The sequence below is a fragment of the Convolutriloba macropyga genome, chromosome 4, assembly GCF_964194025.1.
Source record: "Convolutriloba macropyga chromosome 4, txConMacr16.3, whole genome shotgun sequence".
In the NCBI taxonomy this organism is placed as follows: Eukaryota; Metazoa; Xenacoelomorpha; order Acoela; family Convolutidae; genus Convolutriloba; species Convolutriloba macropyga.
In genome coordinates, this window is record NC_134471.1 from 36600791 (window position 1) to 36622299 (window position 21509).

The 21509-nt window shown below is 35.6% G+C and overlaps 1 protein-coding gene across 1 annotated transcript; it reads left to right on the plus strand.

Annotated features, from left to right (window-relative positions):
- The first annotated feature begins 17054 nt into the window (after nucleotides 1-17054).
- LOC142338412 (uncharacterized) lies at nucleotides 17055-21218 on the plus strand. The gene is made up of 2 exons (XM_075388170.1): nucleotides 17055-17383; nucleotides 20162-21218. Exons 1-2 carry the CDS (start codon nucleotides 17104-17106, stop codon nucleotides 21214-21216), a joined length of 1335 nt encoding a protein of 444 aa, XP_075244285.1. The 5' UTR covers nucleotides 17055-17103; the 3' UTR covers nucleotides 21217-21218.
- The last annotated feature ends 291 nt before the right edge of the window (nucleotides 21219-21509 follow it).

A 21509-nucleotide genomic window follows, 5' to 3' on the forward strand; every position in this document is an offset into this window, starting at 1 on the left:
GGTAAAAACTTGTCAAAATTAGTTCGGTCAGTCCGAATTTTTAATTTTATCACAAATTGTGGCTAAAGTGGAGCATACCCACTAAAAACGAGCATAATTTGCCTAAAATTGACGATTTCGTTTCCAAAACAATGTTCGGTGATCGAAAAAGTCAAGCCTCATCGAGCGCGGATACTTATATGGAAGTAATTGAAAACTTGTCCAAATTGGTGCGCTCAGTCCATTTTTTAATTTCGTCCCCAATTATGGCTAAATTGGAGCCTGTACACCAAAAATGAGCACAATTGGACTAAAATTGACGATTTGGTCACCAAAACAATGTTCGGTGATAGAAAAAGTTCAGATACTTTTTTGGAAATAGGTAAAAACTTGTCAAAATTAGTTCGGTCAGTCCGAATTTTTAATTTTATCACAAATTGTGGCTAAAGTGGAGCATACCCATCAAAAACGAGCATAATTGGTCTAAAATTGACGATTTCGTGTCCGAAGCAATGTTCGGTGATCGATAAAGTTAAGCCTCATCGAGAGCGGATACTTTTTTGGAAGTAATTGAAAACTTGTCCAAAATGGTGCGCTCAGTCCATTTTTTTATTTCATTCCCAACTATGGCTGAATTGGAGAATGCACACCAAAAATGAGCACAATTGGACTAAAATTGACTGTTTGGTCACCAAAACAATGTTCGGTGATAGAAAAAGTTTAGATACTTTTTTGGAAATAGGTAAAAACTTGTCAAAATTAGTTCGGTCAGTCCGAATTTTTAAATTTATCACAAATAGTGGCTAAAGTTGAGCATACCCACCAAAAACGAGCATAATTGGCCTAAAATTGACGATTTCGTGTCCAAAACAATGTTCGGTGATCGAAAAAGTTAAGCCTCATCGAGCGCGGATACTTTTTTGGAAGTAATTGAAAACTTGTCCAAAATGGTGCGCTCAGCCCATTTTTTAATTTCGTCCCCAATTATGGCTAAATTGGAGCGTTTACACCAAAAATGAGCACAATTGGACTAAAATTGACGATTTGGTCACCAAAACAATGTTCGGTGATAGAAAAAGTTCAGATACTTTTTTGGAAATAGGTAAAAACTTGTCAAAATTAGTTCGGTCAGTCCGAATTTTTAATTTTATCACGAATTGTGGCTAAAGTGGAGCATACCCACCAAAAACGAGCATAATTGGTCTAAAATTGACGATTTCGTGTCCAAAACAATGTTCGGTGATCGAAAAAGTGAAGCCTCATCGAGCGCGGATACTTTTTTGGAAGTAATTGAAAACTTGTCCAATATGGTGCGCTCAGTTCTTTCTTTATCTCATCCCCAATTATGTCTGAATTGGAGCCTGCACACCAAAAATGAGCACAATTGGACTAAAATTGACGTTTGGTCAACAAAACAATGTTCGGTGATAGAAAAAGTTCAGATACTTTTTTGGAAAAAGGTAAAAACTTGTCAAAATTAGTTCGGTCAGTCCAAATTTTTAATTTTATCACAAATTGTGGCTAAAGTGGAGCATACCAACCAAAAACGAGCATAATTGGTCTAAAATTGACGATTTGGTGTCCAAAACAATGTTCGGTGATCAAAAAAGTTAAGCCTCATCGAGCGCGGATATTTTTTTGGAAGTAATTGAAAACGTGTCCAAAATGCTGCGCTCGGTCTATTTTCTTATTTCATCCCCAATTATGGCTAAATTGGAGCCTGCACACCAAAAATGAGCACAATTCGACTAAAATTGACGATTTGGTCACCAAAACAATTTTCGGTGATAGAAAAAGTTCAGATACTTTTTTGGAAATAGGTAAAAACTTGTCAAAATTAGTTCGGTCAGTCAAAATTTTTAATTTTATCACCAATTGTGGCTAAAGTGGAGCATACCAACCAAAAACGAGCATAATTGGTCTAAAATTGACGATTTCGTGTCCAAAACAATGTTCGGTTATCGAAAAAGTTAAGCCTCATCGAGCGCGGATACTTTTTTGGAAGTAAATGAAAACTTGTCCAAAATGGTGCGCTCAGACCATTTTTAAATTTCATCACCAATAATGGCTAAATTGGAGCCTGCACACCAAAAATGACCACAATTGGACTAAAATCGACGATTTGGTCTCCAAAACAATGTTCGGTGTTAGAAAAAGTTCAGAAACTTTGTTGGAAATAGGTATAAACTTGTCCAAAATAGTTCGCTCAGTCCATTTTTTTTATTTCATCCCCAATTACGGCTAAATTGGAGCATACCCACCAATAGTGAGCACAATTGGACTAAAATTGACGCTTTGGTGTCCAAAATAATGTTCGGTGATCGAAAAAGTTAAGCCTCATCGAGCGCGGTTACTTTTTGGGAAGTAATTGAAGACTTGTCCAAAATGGTTTGCTCGGTCCATTTTTTTTATTTCATCCCCAACTATGGCTGAATATGAGCCTGCACACCAAAAATGAGCACAATTGGACTAAAATTGACGATTTGCTCAACAAAACAATGTTCTGTGACAGAAAAAATTCAGATACTTTTTTGGAACTAGGTAAAAACTTGTCAAAATTAGTTCGGTCAGTCCGAATTTTTAATTTTATCACAAATTGTGGCTAAAGTGGATCATACCCAAAAAAACGAGCATAATTGGTGTAAAATTGACGATTTGGTGTCCAAAACAATGTTCGGTGATCGAAAAAGTTAAGCCTCATCGAGCGCGGTTACTTTTTTGGAAGTAATTGAAAACTTGTCCAAAATGGTTTGCTCAGTCCATTTTTTTTAATTCATCCCCAACTTTGGCTGAATGTGAGCCTGCACACCAAAAATGACCACAATTGGACTAAAATTGACGATTAGGTCACCAAAACAATGTTCGGTGACAGAAAAAATTCAGATACTTTTTTGGAACTAGGTAAAAACTTGTCAAAATTAGTTCGGTCAGTCCGAATTTTTAATTTTATCACAAATTGTGGCTAAAGTGAATCATACCCAAAAAAACGAGCATAATTGGTCTAAAATTGACGATTTCGTGTCCAAAACAATGTTCGGTGATCGAAAAAGTTAAGCCTCATCGAGCGCGGATACTTTTGGAAGTAATTGAAAACTTGTCCAAAATGGTTCGCTCAGTCCATTTTTTTATTTCATCCCCAATTATGGCTAAATTGGAGCCTGCACACCAAAAATGAGCACAAGTGGACTTAAATTGACTATTTGGTCTCCAAAACAACGTTCGGTGATAGAAAAAGTTCAGATATTTTGTTGGAAATAGGTATAAACTTGTCCAAAATGGTTCGCTCAGTCCATTTTTTTTATTTCATCTCCAATTAGGGCTAAAATGGAGCATACCCACCAATAATGAGCTTAATTGGACTAAAATTGACGATTTGGTGTCCAAAACAATGTTCGGTGATCGAAAAAGTTAAGCCTCATCGAGTGCGGTCAGTTTTTGAGTCCAGGTCAATGTGTTGTTCAAATGAAAGCAAATATGATTCGAAGAGTTCCGATTGTGTTTTTAGGGCAAATCAAAAGGAAAAACTAGCCTGCCTGCTTTGAAAAAGATTCTTCGGTGAAAAAATTTGCATTGGGTCTCAAAATGTTATAATTTTTTCACTGTACTAACAGAAAAAACATTAAATTTTTTGTTTTTGAGGGACTCCACGCTCAAAATCTGTTATGATTTTCAATGAATCAGGCGTGAAAGAAAGGTTGCGCGAAAAGAAAGGGTCTTTAATGTATGTTTTAGGCATGAAAATTGGAGGAAGTTTTTGAAACTTTTCAATTTTTTTAGTTAAATTTTCAAGATTATCAACGTATCTTACCATTACAGAATATTTATCTGGCATATGTATGCTTGTTATACTGCTTAGAAACTCATCTTTCTAGATATGTATACAAAGAAGTGTTAAACGAAGTGTTTTCAAACGAAGTGTTAAAAAAAATTGCACGGAATTGGAAGAAAAAAGAAAAAAACGCCTTGTTTCACAATCAGTCCTGCGTTAAAATTGTGTTTGTACTTCGAAACTATGATTTCAAGTACGCATTTTTTAGCTTAATATCGCAGCTTTGTAACTAAACCAATTTTAACCTGAAAATACGTAAAAAATTTTGAGAAATTGGTCAAAGAGTACGACGTACTTGAGGTGGAAATTTCGAAAAAATTCGAATTTTCAAAGTTGTTTTTGTTAATAACTTCGAGCATAGATAGAGTTAGAAAGCGTTCTATGGCTTAAAATAAAGCTTGGCTAATTTGCGTTACGGTCATGTATATTGTTGCAATGTTATCTGTGAACAGAGGCGTTGTTTTTTTTGCTATTACTGAAGAATGTCGAAAATGAGCTGTTTTCGATCAAGGGGTCAGAATCGTCAAAATTTAAAATTTGTTTTTCCGAACTTTTTTAAGTTCCAGATGATAGCCCGTTTCCTCCTTATTCCAAAACACCTTCATTTTTAAGAATCGGTTCAGTCATCTTCGAGATATTAAGCTTTGAAACCAGTTTGGGGGGGGGGTTGGGGATTCCCATATAGTAACTATAGTTCGATCTGTATAATTCCGATCTGTAATCTTTTTTTAACTAACAACAACCATATATAGCTATATATATTCGGCAGCTCGAGGGCATCCGAATTAAGTAATTTGAATGCAAGTTGTATTTCGCCTCTCTACAGGTAAGTTATATGTGTTGGCAATGTGAAATATTCGAATTGACTGCCCCGAGGTCATATGACAGCTGAGAGACACCCACTGAGCATGTCATCTGACAGCAGGAGGAGTGCTATGAAGCGCTGTCCGGCTAGACCATATAACTAACCTGCAATGAGGTGCTAGCGAAATGAAATGTATGGGAATTCCGTTTTAGTAGTAAGTTACGGTTTCGAATGAAATGAAATGGAACGGACAGCCCCCTCACCGAATGGCAGAACGGTAGCTGCTGCAGACCAGCGTACCTGCTGCAGACCAGCGCTTCTTGAGTGCAGAGGACAGTGCAGACAGCTGCAGCAGAGCGTTATAAGTGTTATAGTGTTGTTATAGTCCATTTTTAACGGGTTTCGAGCACTTTTAGATCTACTGAGACGCATTCGCGCTATTTCGAGGATGATATTCATGGAAGTAGAATTAATGCTAATGAGTTTTTGAGCCCTGGAGGTAACAAGAAGGCTATTAGGATAAGTGTTTGGAGAATTTGAAAGTAAAGAAGGAAGATTTTTTGATGAAATCAAGACGTTGCGTCAATTTCGAACATGCAACTTCATTAAAGATCAGAAATTTTAAAGCCAAATGCGAACCCAAAAAAAAGTTGAGCACTGTTTTGAAGATGTTCAAAAGTGCAAAGTCCGTCAAATTGGGGAAATTGAGGCCCAACCAGAAAAAAAAGGAATAAAAACCGAATGGGTATACAATGGATGGGTCAATTTTTTTGGCATCGGGGATTGCAACCGTGCTAAAAGACGTATTCAAAAGAAGCCCCATAAGTACGGGCAAATGAAAATCGAAAAAGTTGGTTCAATCAGGATCCTGGGTTTTGATGCCAAGAACAAATACGTTCAAATTCCACGTTTCAGAGTACCCGCCAAGGAGAAAGTTCCGAGACAGTACTTCATTTGGGGCAAGAGATTAAGCGCAAAAAGTTATAGTAAGTTTGCAGTCGACAAAATTTCCAGCTTAATTAGTAATGTTGTGCTTGTATATTAGTTCTTGGTGCTTTTGCTTGGTGTAGATTTAGGTTTTAAAGTCCACTTTACCCTTCAAATTTGTATATAATCACGTTTTATGACTACTTAGAGATGATGAATTGAAAAATGATGATTTCAAAAGTGTTTCATTACCATTTATCGGTTTCATTATTCATATAGTATGGTATGTACCATGAGGTCTATTGTCGAGGATTCTGCAGGGGAAACCCTAGATTACCAACAGAATTGTTGACAATAGGCTATTTTCTCTATTCTCCAAAAGTCTCTATTTTTTGTTTGCTATTTTTGATAGGGTCATAGAATTATTTAAATCGAACCAAACCGGGTATGGAGTATCCCATGTGTACCTAGAGTCTAAATCAGAAGGAATTTTTGGTATAGCTTGCCTAGGAAAAAAGTTAGTTTTTCATACGGATATTTGCGATTATTTCGAATAAATAATTTAAAAAAAAAGTATTTTTCATCGGGTCAAGGAGTTGTTCATAGTAAACCAAACTCGGCATGGAGTATCCCCTGTCTAGCTATAGTCTAAAACAGAAAGAATTTTTGGTATAGCTCGCCAAGGAAAAAAGTTAGGTTTTCATACGGAAATTTGCGATTATTTCGAATAAATAATTTTAAAAATAGGTCTTTTTCATCGGGTCAAGGAGTTGTCCAAATCAAACCAAACTCGGTATCGAGTATCCCATGTGTATCTAGAGTGTAAAGCAAAAAGAATTTTCGGTATAGCTTGCCTAGGAAAAAAGTTAGTTTTTCATACGGAAATTTTGACTTATGTAATATATAATTTTCGTGTGTTCACCAGACTATTCTTGCGTTCATGTCCAGACTTTCGTGCGTTTCTATCCAGACTTTCGTGCGTTTCTATCCAGACTTTCGTGCATTTACCAGACTTCCGTGCGTTCATGATCAGACTTTCGTGCGTTCACCAGACTATTCGTGCGTTCATGATCAGACTTTCGTGCGTTCACCAGACTATTCGTGCGTTCATGATCAGACTTTCGTGCTTTTTTCTTTGTTTCCAGACCATGTAAATTTGAACGCACGACACCCCCGTCGTGCGTTCATCTGGGTCTGGACATATCGATTTTCCGTCTGGGACCTCAACCTGGGTATGAACTTAAACTCAAGAAAGGGAAGTTTTTTAACAGTTTAATTTTTTCAGTCGTCGCTTTTTTTTAAGCTGAAGGGATGATAACCGCGCCCGGCACATAATGAAGTTTATTAGTGTCATCAAACCATAACTTGACTGGGACTAATTTTTAAAATGCTACTAGGCACTATTTTGATTTTTTTCCATAACTAATAACTTTCTACTTTCAACGAAAAACAAAATTCAAACGTGGTTTCGAAAAATGCATTAACTGTTTACCAGTGGGCTGTAATTGTGTTCAAGAAGAGATTAGCCTCTAAGGAAAAATTCAAGTCGACGGTTCTTGTTTACCATGTAGAGCTAATGAAGATCTGCTCAAACTACCATTTCTAAAGCATCATTTGTGAGTGTTCCCTAGCAATGCGTGGATTCAATTCTTGCCAGAATCTTGCAATATGAATAAAATTTTGGATGGTTTTTGCAAAATGAAAAAAAATCTGCAAAAAATAATTTGGTGTTCTAATGCTTTAGTATTCAACTGAAGCAGATAACTCTTTATTAAACAAATTACAAAGTAATGAAAAAATTTTCAGCCCGGATTCAATATCTTGCAAGAATCTTCTAAAAATTCTGAAAATTCTGAAAGTTTTTTTTATATTTGGTCGCTAAACTAACAAAAACTCAAATGCAATGACTTTTTCATGAAATTTGATCAGAAGAACTGATTCTAAATTTTCAATCAGAAAACTTTTTGAATGTGAAATTTTGCACGAACTAGAAACACTTTCAGCCATTCAAATCCTTTCCTTTTAACTCCAGTTCATCCAATTAAAGACAAAAATAACTATTTTAATCTCTCTCCGTTTTTATATCAAAAGAGTTGTTTATAGAGAAACCAACAATCTGAGTGTTTTATTATTGATATTAACGACATTTGAGGATCGTTTTTAAGTCAAAAAATTATGCTGATCGAGCTTAGGTCTAATTGTCTTCCTATTGAGCTTTAAATGAACCTACTTCATGCTTTCAAATGATATCTTTTGGTTTTATTGGCATTAAAGTTATCTCATTCTAAAATTATCGTTTTTTTTTTTAATTTTTAATTTTTGTTGTTCTCCTCTCTGTCAATTTGTAATTGAGGCTCATCTAAGAATCTTCACTTCAACTTCCCGGAAAATCAAACATTGAGTTTTTGCTCTTCCATAGTGCTCTGTTCGATTCCTTTAAAGCTATTTTAAGTAACTCCACCACGGAGGTGGGTCCCAAGGAGGTGGGTAAAAAAATTCAAACTGGAAAAATCACAATCTCGCTTTTTTAACTTGACTTGAGATGATTTTTTGACATAGTGTTACTTTCCCGTGCTTAGCATTCATTTCCAGCTCGACTACTTGTACCCTGCAGCCAGAAAACACTAAAAGGGCAGATTGAAAATCTTGCAAAAATCCTGCAAGCAATGTTTAAACTCATAAAAGAATGTTTCAAAACTGATTCTTTTCAAGAATCTTGCAAAAACTAGTTGTTCCCTTTCACGATAAGTTGTAAGATTCTTGCAAGATTTTGAAATTTTTAATTATTGCGGTTTATACAATAAAGGATGGTAAATTGTATAGATTCACTCAGTTTCGCTATTTTAAATTCATACACTTCCGATGCAAAAACAGTGAATTTTGAATGAGTTTTTTTGTTTTTACAATTGATTTTCAGGAATCGTTTTTTTTCTGGTTTTCCGTTGGATAACTAGATTTCAATAGCTGCTATTATAGTTTTCAGAAATCAAGTGCAGTAAAAAGTCGAGTGTCAGTAAGAGTGGCTTTTGTTATGCTTGTGGTTAAATTTGTCTGCTTTTGTTTTGTTGCAAGGAATTTGTAAGAATTTGAAAAAACCTGAGACTGCAGTGTGGTGTAGTCCAAACTTTCACTGCAAGTGTATTTTCTACGCTGCCTCAAAAAACTGGCTGCTTGCTTTACAAAACCATAAAAAGTTCAACTATCGAATTTCGTTTTCTATCCGCTATATTTATGTAAAAAGCAGCAATTTTATAAGTATCAATATCTGGCTTCAATATACGTGAAAAAGGATTGACATTTTAAAAACCGATCACAACAATAGGTGGAGAGACGATTTTTCGCATTTCTTTCTCGAGGTACAGTACTTGGGCTTAATATACTGCTGGGTTTTTTGTTATGATTTTTGTGGTACTATTTTTTCTCAACTATTGGTGTCACGATAATCATAATAAACTCCTAAAAAATTGTAGGATATTTCAATCGCCAGATTGGTTTTCTAAACATCATTTGAATATTATGTATTCCTAAACTTGTTTGTTTTCTATCTCCCCACTTTTGAAAAGTATAACTGTTAATTTTAAAAAATCAACTAAAATTAAAATACGATCATCATGTTTTTGAAGAAAGGTTTTAAAAATGGATCCGAAGGGTATTTAATGCGTAGCATTTGGAAGCCAGTGAAAAAGTTTTAGAGAGATTGAAATACAGAAATAAATATTTACTCTCCAGAAAAAAAAACAAAATTAGCTCTGAGGAATAATTGAATACTTCATTGAAGAGACATAAAGTTACTTATAATTTGCTGAAGAAAAAGATCGTTCCCGGCCGTCAAAAATTGTTGAAATGCTTAATAAAAAGTGTTATCATAAACCAATACATTTTTTTGTGAAGCAGTTTTTAATATTGAATAGCACATATCAAAAATTCAACCAACAAAGACATCTCCCTACAAACTGCAGTTCATTCATATTCTTTTCTCTTTGGCAACAGTTAATGACATTAGAAGAGTTTAACGAACTATTTGAGATCTAAATATTAAGACCCTTTAGTATCTCACATTGGACACGGTTCTCTTGAATTAGTATATCCCGACAAGATGTCGCTGTTCAAACTTCAGATAAAGTTGATAAATTATAGGAAAAAAAGAAAACATACAGTGCAGCCATCTGTGACAGTCCACCTTTATGAGACAATTTATGCAGTGAAAAATAAAAACGTGTTGTTTGCACAGTTTATTGAGCAATTGGCTAATATTGTCTGAAATTTGATGGTCTTGGCCAATGTTAAAAAGTGGAAAATATTGAAAATACTCTCACAGATAATTACATGTCCTATCACGGGCGTCATCCAAAAAAATGGATCCAAAAAATTCCATCAATTGATTTCAATAGGAGCACTTCAACTCAATCAAAACAATTGCTATACGTTCTAATGTTCATTTTGATTTGCAGCTTGTATTTTGCCGCCCCAAAGTATGCGTTTTTGGTGAACAAAAAATGACTCTCGGTTAGGTTTTCCGAAAATCCTTGTCCTTTCAGTACTTTAAACTTCTCGACACTTGATGAACTAACTTAGCCATCATAGGAATATTGTAACTGGTATTCTTCATCAGTTTAGGTAAAAACAGGAATGAGTTTGAGGTTGCAAACAAAATGTATATTCCCATACGCTTCTTAATCACACGTTTATTGATATCGACATTAATCAATCGTTTTTTGATCTTCGTGTTTTAAACAAAAAAAGTTTAGAATGAAAAGTGTAATTCCAGTCAGTTGAGGTAGATCATAACATCAAATTTTATTATAGTGGAATGTTATAGGGGAAACAAGAGACGTCTTTCTTTGAAAAGAAACACGTAAATAGAAACAGAGAAATTTAGCGAGGATATGACCTTTGTCGCTTGGCAACCGGAAAGATCTGATTCAAATGCTTAAAAAATTTAGCAAAAAATGCTTGATGAACATGCACCTATACAAAATAGTAGATGTCCAATGAAACAATTAAGAAATTGCTGAACCCTGGATGTCGAATGAAATTTAAAAAATTCAAAAGAATTAGAAAAAAAAGAAGACATTTTGTCTACTATCAAACATACTACTTTGTCACAACTATGAAAGTTTCCAATGATTCAAAAGATGTCGGATCCTAGTAAAGCAGCTGACTAAAAGATGCACATCAGAAAATGACCGTTGACTTTTGTGAGAAATGTGAAACGTTGAAACAGAAATCAAGATTTATCTACAAAAAAATGGGAAACAACAACATTGGTATTAATGTGTCGCAAGTTGAAGCAGACGTAGTCGAAGTCATAAAAACTTTGCAATGCTTTTAAAAACTTTTTGCGCTTTTAGCCAAATGTTCTGTTACTCACAGTATTCAACAAATGCAGAAATGCACTAAAAAAATTTTTTATAGCTTTGACTCTGAGCAAAACCTATTAAGACATCGACAACATAGACAATGCCAAATCATTGGTCCAGGAAATATTCAGACGTGGGTTCAAAAAGCGGAAAATTACCTAATTGTTGCTCATCTGCGTTGATTTTTTTAAAAAAACATAATTTAAATCAGACTTTTTTCGATTATTATAAAATTTGCACAAATCACACCAATTCGTAAAGAGTATCTATCACAAATGAGTAAATATTGACCAATTTTTGGTTACTAATTTTGCTAAACTTTTTCATAAAATTTTGCTGACACAAAAGATGGATTACAATAAAAAATATAACATAACTCTGTTGATTAAGGAGCGGTTTGTTAATGTTGATAGGATTTGAACACAATAACGGAAAATAACAGATATATTTACCAAGTCTGTCATAAAAGCCGAAGTATCAGACAAATTGATATTAAAACATCAACAAGGAGCCTCGTTATTCAGCGTACGCACATAAAATTTGACCCCGCTCATCCACATTCTTGACTTAATTGGCTACCAAATGATGAATCAGTGATGGCCTCGTTGAAAGTCCTGTCAAATTACTCGACGAGATACCTTAGCACAATCACAAAATTTCAATGGTCCAGTGCTAGCTGTACTGACTTCCGTAAAAAAGGAGCAAAACAACCTGAAGTTAAAACACATGGCAACAAAATCGCATAATGTGTTTTCTGTGTCTGTTACAAAGTCTATTGAAAATTAATGTGAAATTGCGACTAAAATAACTCATAGGTTATCCCCAGAGGTTGCTTTTCATCAAATAGATTTTTTTGTTCAGAATTTGTTGAAATTGCTGGTTCGCATTTGTATCGGTCATCGCAACACTGATTTATATAATTCGCCTACCCGGCAAGATAGAATTGTTGCCAGAAAATCGTTGGGTTTCTGACGAGAAGTGAAAGGTCTAGGTATGATTTTAGAGAATAACATCTATCTACGGAATAACAGGTCGATCAAAAAAGTGCCAAGATCAAAAACACGTGTCTTTTTTAAAGCACTTAATTTCAAAGTGATTATTATTAGATGTTAACTAAAAAAATTGAAATATGCTCCATTTAAATCTCCATAGGAATCAATTAAGACCGTCCATTATTCAGTCATAAGACTACAGAAGAAGAACAAATACCGTCAATATTAACAAGTTCAATTAAACTTTTTCCGAAATGGCAATGAAGCCGCTAAAAAAATTGTCACTAAGAGAATAAAAACTGTTCAATTGTGCAATATTTCAAAACCAATGGGATATGTGGTTAATGTTATAATTGATTAAAGAAACAAGAATCCTTTAAAAAGTACAAATATAAAATAACTCAAAAATTTTATGGAATCTTGTAGTGATTTGTTGTTAGCAGTGAAAGCGGTATCCTTTGGGCCCTTTGCTTTTCTCTCTGACGCTCTGGCCCATTATATACAAAATTCAAGAATCTTCACCAGAGCTTCAACAACATTCCTGGTTTCTAGATGATGGTGTCTTGGTGGGCTCAGAGTACGATCTCATTAGATCTTGGGATCTTCTATGCCAGCTCGGACCTGATCGCGGCCTCCACGATAGGGTCGATAAGTGTGAACTGTGGTCCCCGGTAGATTTAGACAGACTGGATATATGAGTAAAACGAATTAATATTTCGGGGCTTGAGTTTCTTGGAGCTGCGTTAGGAACCCCAGAGTTTGTCTGCATGAAACTTAACGAAAGGATAGGGGAAAAAAAAGTACTATTTGAAAAGTTGGACTATCTTGATGACCCTCAGTGCGCCCTATAAATCCTACGCCACTGCATTGGGTCCCCAAAATAGTGTAATCTTTGCGTTGTCCATTTATTAAATCCCTAAAGGAATTTGATTCCCAACAGCGCGAAAAACTTGAGAATATCCCTGGAACTGTTCTTCCAGAAGAATAATGGACTCAGGCAACCCTGCCCATAACCCTTTCAGGGTTGGGTGTTCGCCAATGCCAAGACCAGTATAAAGCATCTTTCGTTGGTTCTGTTCTCTCATCTGAAGATCTTGTTTCAATAATAACCGGTTAAAGCCCAAAAAACTGCCAAGGTTTTCAAGATCTTTTTTTCCAGTATAGCACAACTGGACATTTCAAATTCTTCGCAAAAAACGATCCAACATGCTCTTGATAGAGAAAACTTTCATGGTCTCATAGAGAAACTAGCTTGTGTGAGAGAATCTGCCCGACTTCTCTCAATTGTCTCTTCGACATGCCGGAGCCTGGTTGTCTGCTCCCCCCATTCCAGCTCTTGGGCTTCATATGGCACCAATTGAGTTTAGAATTAGTGCAAAGTACAGGTTGGCTGTCCCTGTCTACGACGCCGAAAGGAAGTGCCCGTTCTGTAAAGCAGGAGTTCTTGATAACTATGAGGACCATGTCATTGCGTGTCACAGTAGAGGAGACGCAATTGCAGGACATGATTAGATTCGAGATAAAGTAGTGTCTGCTTGCTCATCTGCGAATCTCTCGCCGGTAGTGGAAAAAAAAGAACCTCATTCCAGAAAGCCAATCACGCCCCGGAGACATCTTTGTCCCGACTTCGAAAGCGGGGAAACCTGCTGCATTTAATGTAACTGTTACTTCGTCGATGCAATCCAACTCTCTCTTTAATGCGGCAACAAAGGCAGGATACGCGCTTGATGCGGCAGATGAAAGAAAATATTGCCTCCACGACGATAACTGCATAAAAGTGGGAATCACATTTGTTCCCCTTGCAAATGAAGTCCTTGGCCGAATATCGGCAACCTTCAAGAAAATACTCAAGCGGTTGGCTTTGTTAAGTGACAACGGTTCTTTCCAAGCGCAGGGGTCGTCTGTAGCTTTCCGTAAACTGATGCAATCGTTGTCAAACACCGCTTTTCGAGGATTAGCGGCAATGTGTTGGCACGGGCTCCCTAGTTGACTATTTTGCTCTTTGGGTGCTCAACCAATTGGAGGGGATATGGTTGATCCAATACTGTTGCTATCATTGTCGACAGATATGATCAAGGGTTCTGCCTCAATGATTCTGACTTGCTTTTTTGGCCAAATTTATTAACCCATTCACAAAAAGAAGGGTCCAGATTGGTCATTTTATGATGAGCCGCCAAAACGATTGCAGCAAAAGGAAACTTTATTAATGTGCAGTTCTACTATTTTTATGCTTACCTGACCAAAGTGGGGAGAAAAAAAAACAAACATTTTACATGTGGAAAAATAAAAAAAAAGCTGATGAAATGAGATTCATAAACTGTTGATCTGTTGTATTGATAACCACCGTTTTGTTAACCAAGTTAATTGTCAATTCAAGTTTCATTGTTGTAAAAAAGATTAAAAACTAAAAATGATATAATAAAAATTGATGTATAGCTCACTGGAAATGGAGGAAGAAATGTTTTTTAAGGAGAATAAGCAACAAATCCACCAAAAATTGATATAAAAAATAACACCATCCAATTATGTGTTTGAAAACAAAAAATTCAAATGACATAACAGACATAAAATTTCAAAAAAGAGATGGATTAAAATGCAGCACCCGAGGAAGCCCATTTCACATGATCATAATGAGACGAAGTCAGAAACCAAAACTTCACAAACAATTTAATGACACCACAGTGTTCAGGGCACTGTAAATATAAGATGATATTTGCTGGAACTGTAAATCATCACTTGTTTTTCATCGGAACATCAACGGATATTTCCTATAAAAATGAGTACTTAGAAATTATTTTAAAGGGAAACCCAAAAATTGAACAGTCTAGAAATCTCGAAAACTTTGTGTGAAATTAAATAGTCGAAGGCATCAACTGAAACAAATAACCAACAGAAAAAAAATGTTTGAATCAGAGAAAGTGGTTGAGAAAACTAATTATTGAGATTGAGATACATGGGGACCAAAATGAGAGCAAAAAAGAAACTTTTGAAAGTACTCTTTTTTGAAAAATGAATTGAAAGTCATTAAAACAAATAGCTGTAAACTTAAATCTTTTATTAGCTTCTGTTAAACGTCCTGGGGATGCAATTGAGATTTGTGAGTATCATGTATATGACATAACATGACAAAAAGAAAGACAAACATAGGCAAAACTTTTTTAACAAAAACCACCAATTTTTGCGAGAGAATTGTATTTTTTCAACTTTGCTATCTTTCAATAAGTCATGTAAATAATGTGATAATTCTACAAGGAAACAAAATTAACCTAAAAATATTCATTTATACTCAAAAATTAAACTTCCTTCCAAAACTCGTAGTATTATTGCAAAGATAACTTTGGTTAATTACAAAACTGTTACAAAATTAAATTATAACTCACATAAAATGAGTTTCCGCGTTTTTTTACTGAGACTATGCGTTTTTTTATCTAAGTGTGGGCCTAGTAAAAATGGGCCGTACTTTTACTACGCTGTACTTCTATTATGTTGAGAGAAATAAGTTAAAATAGTGGCCAACTTCTAATTATCACCAACATTTTCCTAAAACAATCATATTCAAAGTCATAGGAGACTTTGGGTAACAACTGAGAGCATTGTCTAGGTTCTTTTTTACTTCCCAATAAAGCCAACTGGATCTGTACTGGGTGAGGCTAAGTCATTTGACTACAAACTTCAAAATGTGAAAGCAAAACAAAAGAAATCCATAAATATTTTTGCAAATTGTTTTCGTAAATAGTATCTATGAGAAACGGAGCTCTGATTTGAAAATCTTGTCCGTAATTTGCATAAAAAACTATAAATGCGTATGAAATAATAAAACAAATCCGTGCCCAACTCAAATCTAAAAAGATTTTTAGCGTAAGGGTCCATGGCGTGATCAAGATCAGCCCTGATATTGCTGTGCATCTACAAAAACACTCAATTGTTCAAACGGTTGCAAAATACATCAATTTTAAACAAAATTGTTCAGTATATCAAAAGTAGGTAATGCATTTTGAATAATTATCGAGTTTAAATTTGCAAAAACTTGTAAAATTAAGGTTCAAGAAGATTCTTGAAGCCAGCGCGCGTACAACTAGCTCACTTTTTGAGGCTACAATGAATATGACGGCTTTTTTTGGAATATACTTTCAGCAAATTTGAAGGAGGTGGGTTTAAAGAACATATTTGGTCCCATTTTTGACGAAAAAACTCTGAATTCTAAAAAAAATTACCATAATTTTGAGCCTAAGTACTCGCATTTCAGCAATCCTCCTCTAACTTTAAAGATAAAATCGAACACACTACCGTTAACAAGTGTAGTATAAGTTAGCAAAATTGCCGTTTAAATTTGGTCAAAAATACGCAACATGTGTACAAAAACAACGGCATATCGTTTACTATTGACAAAACTGTAAGCCTCAATAATTCTATGTAAAAAGTTAAAATAAAAGAATCTTTTTCATTCCCTAATCTGCGTTGGACGGGCTTTCTAATGATATCACTCAGAACTCTCTACGATGATTATATCGATCGGCTAAAATTGACTCAAGAAAAGAATCAATTTGTGTATATAGTTGCTCCTCCCACTAAAGTGGGTCGGAACAATGTCAACAAGAACAAATTTAGAAATAAAACTGATTAGCTTATATTTAGGAGAAGTAAAACTTTTGAATTTATCAAGGCCGATATGCTTTAGGGCTTAAAAAATCAAAACACTAAACCAGAGTAAATAAGTATATATTACATGCAAGGTCACCAAGATACCCTTTTGACTTCTGGCTTCTAAATTTATTAAAGCCTACTTCTTTATGCTGATTAATTTCTCGTGTACTCTTCTGTATACTTTGCTGCTAAAAATTGATGCGTTATTTAATGATCTTGCTCAGCATGTGTAGTTATTATGTTTCTCATTGAACAGCTACTAATAAAAGCTATACCGTTTGCAGCTTTTGTTAATCTTTTGATTGTAACTGACAAACCGTTTAGCTCTATAGTAGCTGTTCATCTGGAAGCATTATGACAGCAGATTTAAAATCGAAGCCAGAAAAACTTCAAAATGCTGAGCATGATTATTTACTTCAGCATCAATTTCCAAGTTCTGGCTCTGATTCCCGTGGATCGGAAAAAGGCCCTTCTGAAAATATTTATTTATCGCCTGGTGAAATAATCAATTATCTGGGATTCGGCAAGGCTCAAGTTGTTTCATGCTTATTTATTTCATTAGCCTTTATGGGCACAAATAGTTACCTTGAGTCCCAACCATTCTTGAACTCCCGACTTTACATTGAGATGCAACTGAGTCCAAGCAGGGAGGCTGTGCTAGCGGTAGTTGGCATGGGCGGGTCCGTGTTTGCCCATTTGCCAGTTGGAGTCGTTGCAGACCAATTCGGTCGGAAGAGTGCCACCATTTTGTTCTGTGTTCTCATGACATTTTGGAATTTGCTGACGTGTGTGTCCGAAAGTTTCGCTTGGATTGTTATTTGCAGAATGATGGTCTCTCTAACTAGAGGTACGTCGTAATAACTTCAAATAATTGAATGACACAGCTTCTCAACTTGATGTTGAATAAAGGGGAAAAGGGCAAAATAAGGGAGAAAAGGACCAGATCGAAACAACCTCCAAATAAGGAACCAAGATGGTTGGACACTTATACTTTCGTGCACTCCAATTTTTGTGGGCACATTTAAAACACTCAAAGCTTTTTCTGAACAGATCAATCACCACAATGATGTCTGACCATAGTCACGTCTTCTCACATCATTGTGCACACTTATATGGGACCAATGCCCAGAATTCTTTCAGTCCAGTTCCAGTGTTTCGTACGCTCGAATCAACTCTTATTAGATTGATAGAGAAGTTCATCACACGAGAAATTTGTCACTCAGTACCTTTATTTACTATGATAGGATGAAGTATGGTAAAAGTGCCAGAACATACAGCTTTGTTTTTTTTCTTCAATTTTTATCTATTAATGCAAGGCTTTCAGGTTAATAAAAGATCAAACGGGCGCAATATAACCGATATATGCGTGACGGAGAAATTCTCCCCTCAGAGTTTCTGACGACTCAAAGACATAGACAATCAGCGCTAAATCTTGCCTCTGATCAAATTGAATCAGCCTCTAATCAGAATTTGTTCTTGAAAGTTGTTCCAGTTTTTGTTTGTTCGAGTTAATCCGGGAGAGACCGGATAATCATACTGTGAGGTCTTGAAAGATTCTGGCAAATAATGCAAGACCAGGGCGATTTTGCAAGAATTTACAAGATCAAAAGTTATCGTGTAACATTTTGCAAGTTATTTCCGGTAAAGATCTCTTATCATTGGATCTTGTTGACACATCATTTTTGCCACTTTGTTGACAATCGTTTTTCTTGATGCATGCTTTTGGGGTTCTCTTGAAAATTTTGGACAATGTTTCTATACAAATTTCCACGCCAAAAATATGTCACTAATTTGCACACTATAAAAATACCCCATTTCCAACTCACCCATTTGCACGTTAACATTATCTTAATACAGAACCCCAGTCAAATTAGAACGGTTATCTTGCAAGATCTTGCAATATTCTTGCAAGATCTTGCAATATAACCGTCCAATTTGCAAGAGTCTTGCAAGATCACCGTCTATCTTGTAAGACTCTTGCAAGATAACCGTCTTGCAAGAAGCGCCGGAAACGTGCCTTAGCTGCTGCATGATCCTAAAAATGCTAAGGCTAAAACGTATAAATAGGAACATCATCAAAATGCGCAGAAGGGGTCAGAGAAAGGGCAGGGGGTTTTTTGCGCTGCAGCAGGATCAGAAGGCTTACCAAACTGACAATTTAGGATTTTCGACATGTACACATTTAATCAATCAAAAAACTTATTTTATCGCTATGCAAAACGTATTATCAACTTTGCTGACTCCCTTACGTGTATGGTCTAACTCAACGCACTGTTTTCGATTTTTTTTCATGCTATTTGAACACTATTTATGATTAAATGTGACTGGAATCAGTGAAAAGGCTTTTTTCGCCATGGACATATTCAATCAGTAAAAACGTTGTTTTATCGCTACACAAAACGTTAAATCAACGTTTCTGATTGTTTTCAAGTTTAAAACTACTAAATTTTTGTGATGGTTATCTTGCAAGATCTTGCGAGATTCTTGCAAGATAAACGTCCGGATCTTGCATCTTGCAAGATAAACGTTGTTTGCAAGAGTCTTGCAAGACCTTGCAAGATAAACGTTATTTGCAAGAATCTTGCAAGATCTTACAAGATAACCGTTGGAGTTCGTCTGGGGAATGAATGAAAACCTAATTGGTGATTAACATTGTTTTGTCACTTTCGATACTAATAGTGGATTAACAAGACAATGAACGGTTTTGCATTGACCCATAGAACTTTTGGCAAGAACAATTAAGCCGTAGAATTTGGTCTCTTGGCCAATAAAGTTAGTAACATGCCCAAAACTGAGGCAATTGGTAAAATTATCCATGAATACTTGTCATCAGTTGTAACCCCCATCATAAGATATAAGTTACTCATTTCCACATTTTGTGTAACTATGTACTTAATCGTTGAAAATTTATTTATTGCAATCTGTCTTTTTGGACATTGGTCACGTAATTTCAGAAAAATTATGATTTGATGGCAACCTATATAACTCACCGACTTAAATCGCATAATTTACATTCTTTATTAGGTAACATAGCTCATAAATATTGTATTGGCACCTGATGTGCCAAGATTCAATTTAAATTGAAACAAAATTAATGGCGTACAAATTTTTAAAAGCCACATCTATGCGGTGTTATATTCTGCAATGACAAATTCCTATAAAACGAGCCAGATTTTAAACTTGCAAGTTTGTTCTTAAAGCAAAGTTACGTGAGTGATTGAACTCACTTCAAAATTCTGATCTGTATATCGAACCGCTTTTTGGTTCTCAATTATTGCCAAATTTTCTCAGTGACTTCAACAGATTCAAGTAATCTTTACTTATTTGGCTTCTACTATTTGGTATACGGAATAGTGCGTACAATTTAGCCCATGAAGCAGCCCAGCCCAGGCTGAGGTGTCCGCACGAAATCGTCCTGATCTAGACCATTTCGAGCTCACACCTGACCTTCGTGCGCTCGAAATTACAGGGTCTGGAATGTGAAATGAGCCCACTTATGATCATAGGCGGATTCGAGCGCACTTGAGTGGACCGGGGTGGTTTCGGTCGGGGTTGGTCTGGACCAGGAAGATTTCGGGTGCACACCTCAGCCTGGGAGTCAGAAAATTAGTTCCATAAATTTTAGGAGCTGTTAGCATCGGAAACGTCTATCTTCGAGAACTTCTACCATCTCAGTATGTCTGGATTGGAACCTTAGTTGCCGAGCAAATCGCCGGCACAACTTTGGGTGATTCCATTCCCATTATTGCGGGTTATTTTGTCCTTACGAACGAAAACTTATCATGGAGATACTTTTTAATACTTACGTCAGCCCCGATGGTTTTGTCAATTTTGTTAACTTTTACGCTAGAAGAAACGCCCGAATTCTTACATTCAAGAGGCAAAGAAGCTGCAGCTGTTAGAGTGTTAGAAAATATTGCGAAACGAAACAAGAAAACTCTTCCTAACAATTTCAAACTTACAGAAATTCAACATCATTGCTTAGAAATTACTCACACAAAATCTAAAAGCGATGATTCGTATGGCCAGGTGTTTTTGTCTGTTTTGACAAATTGGAGTTTCTTGAAGAACTATTTACTTTTAATCCTGATTGGCACAGCCGGAAAAATGATAAACGATGGCTTCAATTACATTTTAACGGATGTTTTATTTATTGAAGGTCAAACAAACGATTATTGCCACGGCACGGATCTAAAGTCCTATTACCTTTCCAAATCTGATTACCTAAAATTGTTTTTAGCACAGCAATTTGGCCTAATAACTGCTTTTATTACATTCCCTGTTTTGAAATTCAAAGTTAGTTTTAAAATTCAGTCTTTAATTTGTTTTTCAGTTTCGTCTGTATTGGTTTCATCGCTGTACTTCTGCCCGCATATTAACGTTGCAATCGCAATTTTATTGGGTTTGAGGGTTTCTATGCAGCTGGTAAGAATTTCATCCCTGGTGGCTTTGGTTCAACTGGACGTGCCAGTGAAAGTTCGTGGCATAATTTTTTCTCTAGCGTTATCGTTGAGAAATTTAAGTCTGCCATTTTTCGCTTATTTCGAACAGGTGTTGTCGAAGAAGTCTCAACATTATGTAACAACTATCACACTAGCTTTTATTCTTCTAAGCCTGATTGCAGCTTTGCTCATTCCCAGAAATATAAATTCAGATAAACGCACGTCAACTGAATCATAGAAGGAGAACAAAAACTTCTACAAACTGGATATGTCTTACCAACACACAGCTAAGATTGATTTAATTTACGAGATTTTATTTCTCCATTTTTAAAAAAATATATATATAAGCTAACCATCGCACTGCGAAAGGGCACATCTTCAAACTAGTGAATTTACTCTGTCCTCTTTCTCAATTTCAGTGTTGATACTTTCTACGGGGTCGAGGATTTGTCGAAAAATGTTGATGCAAGATTTGCGGTCAACTGCTGTCAGTGTTAATGGTGGATATCATCGCAAAGCAACCTCATCTTG

Bases quoted from the DNA above. Each gene is read 5' to 3' on its own strand.
- LOC142338412 (XM_075388170.1), top strand. From the start codon at position 17,104: ATGGGCACAAATAGTTACCTTGAGTCCCAACCATTCTTGAACTCCCGA. The intron at 17,384-20,161 runs GTACGTCGTAAT...CATAAATTTTAG, and splicing joins GATGGTCTCTCTAACTAGAG to GAGCTGTTAGCATCGGAAAC.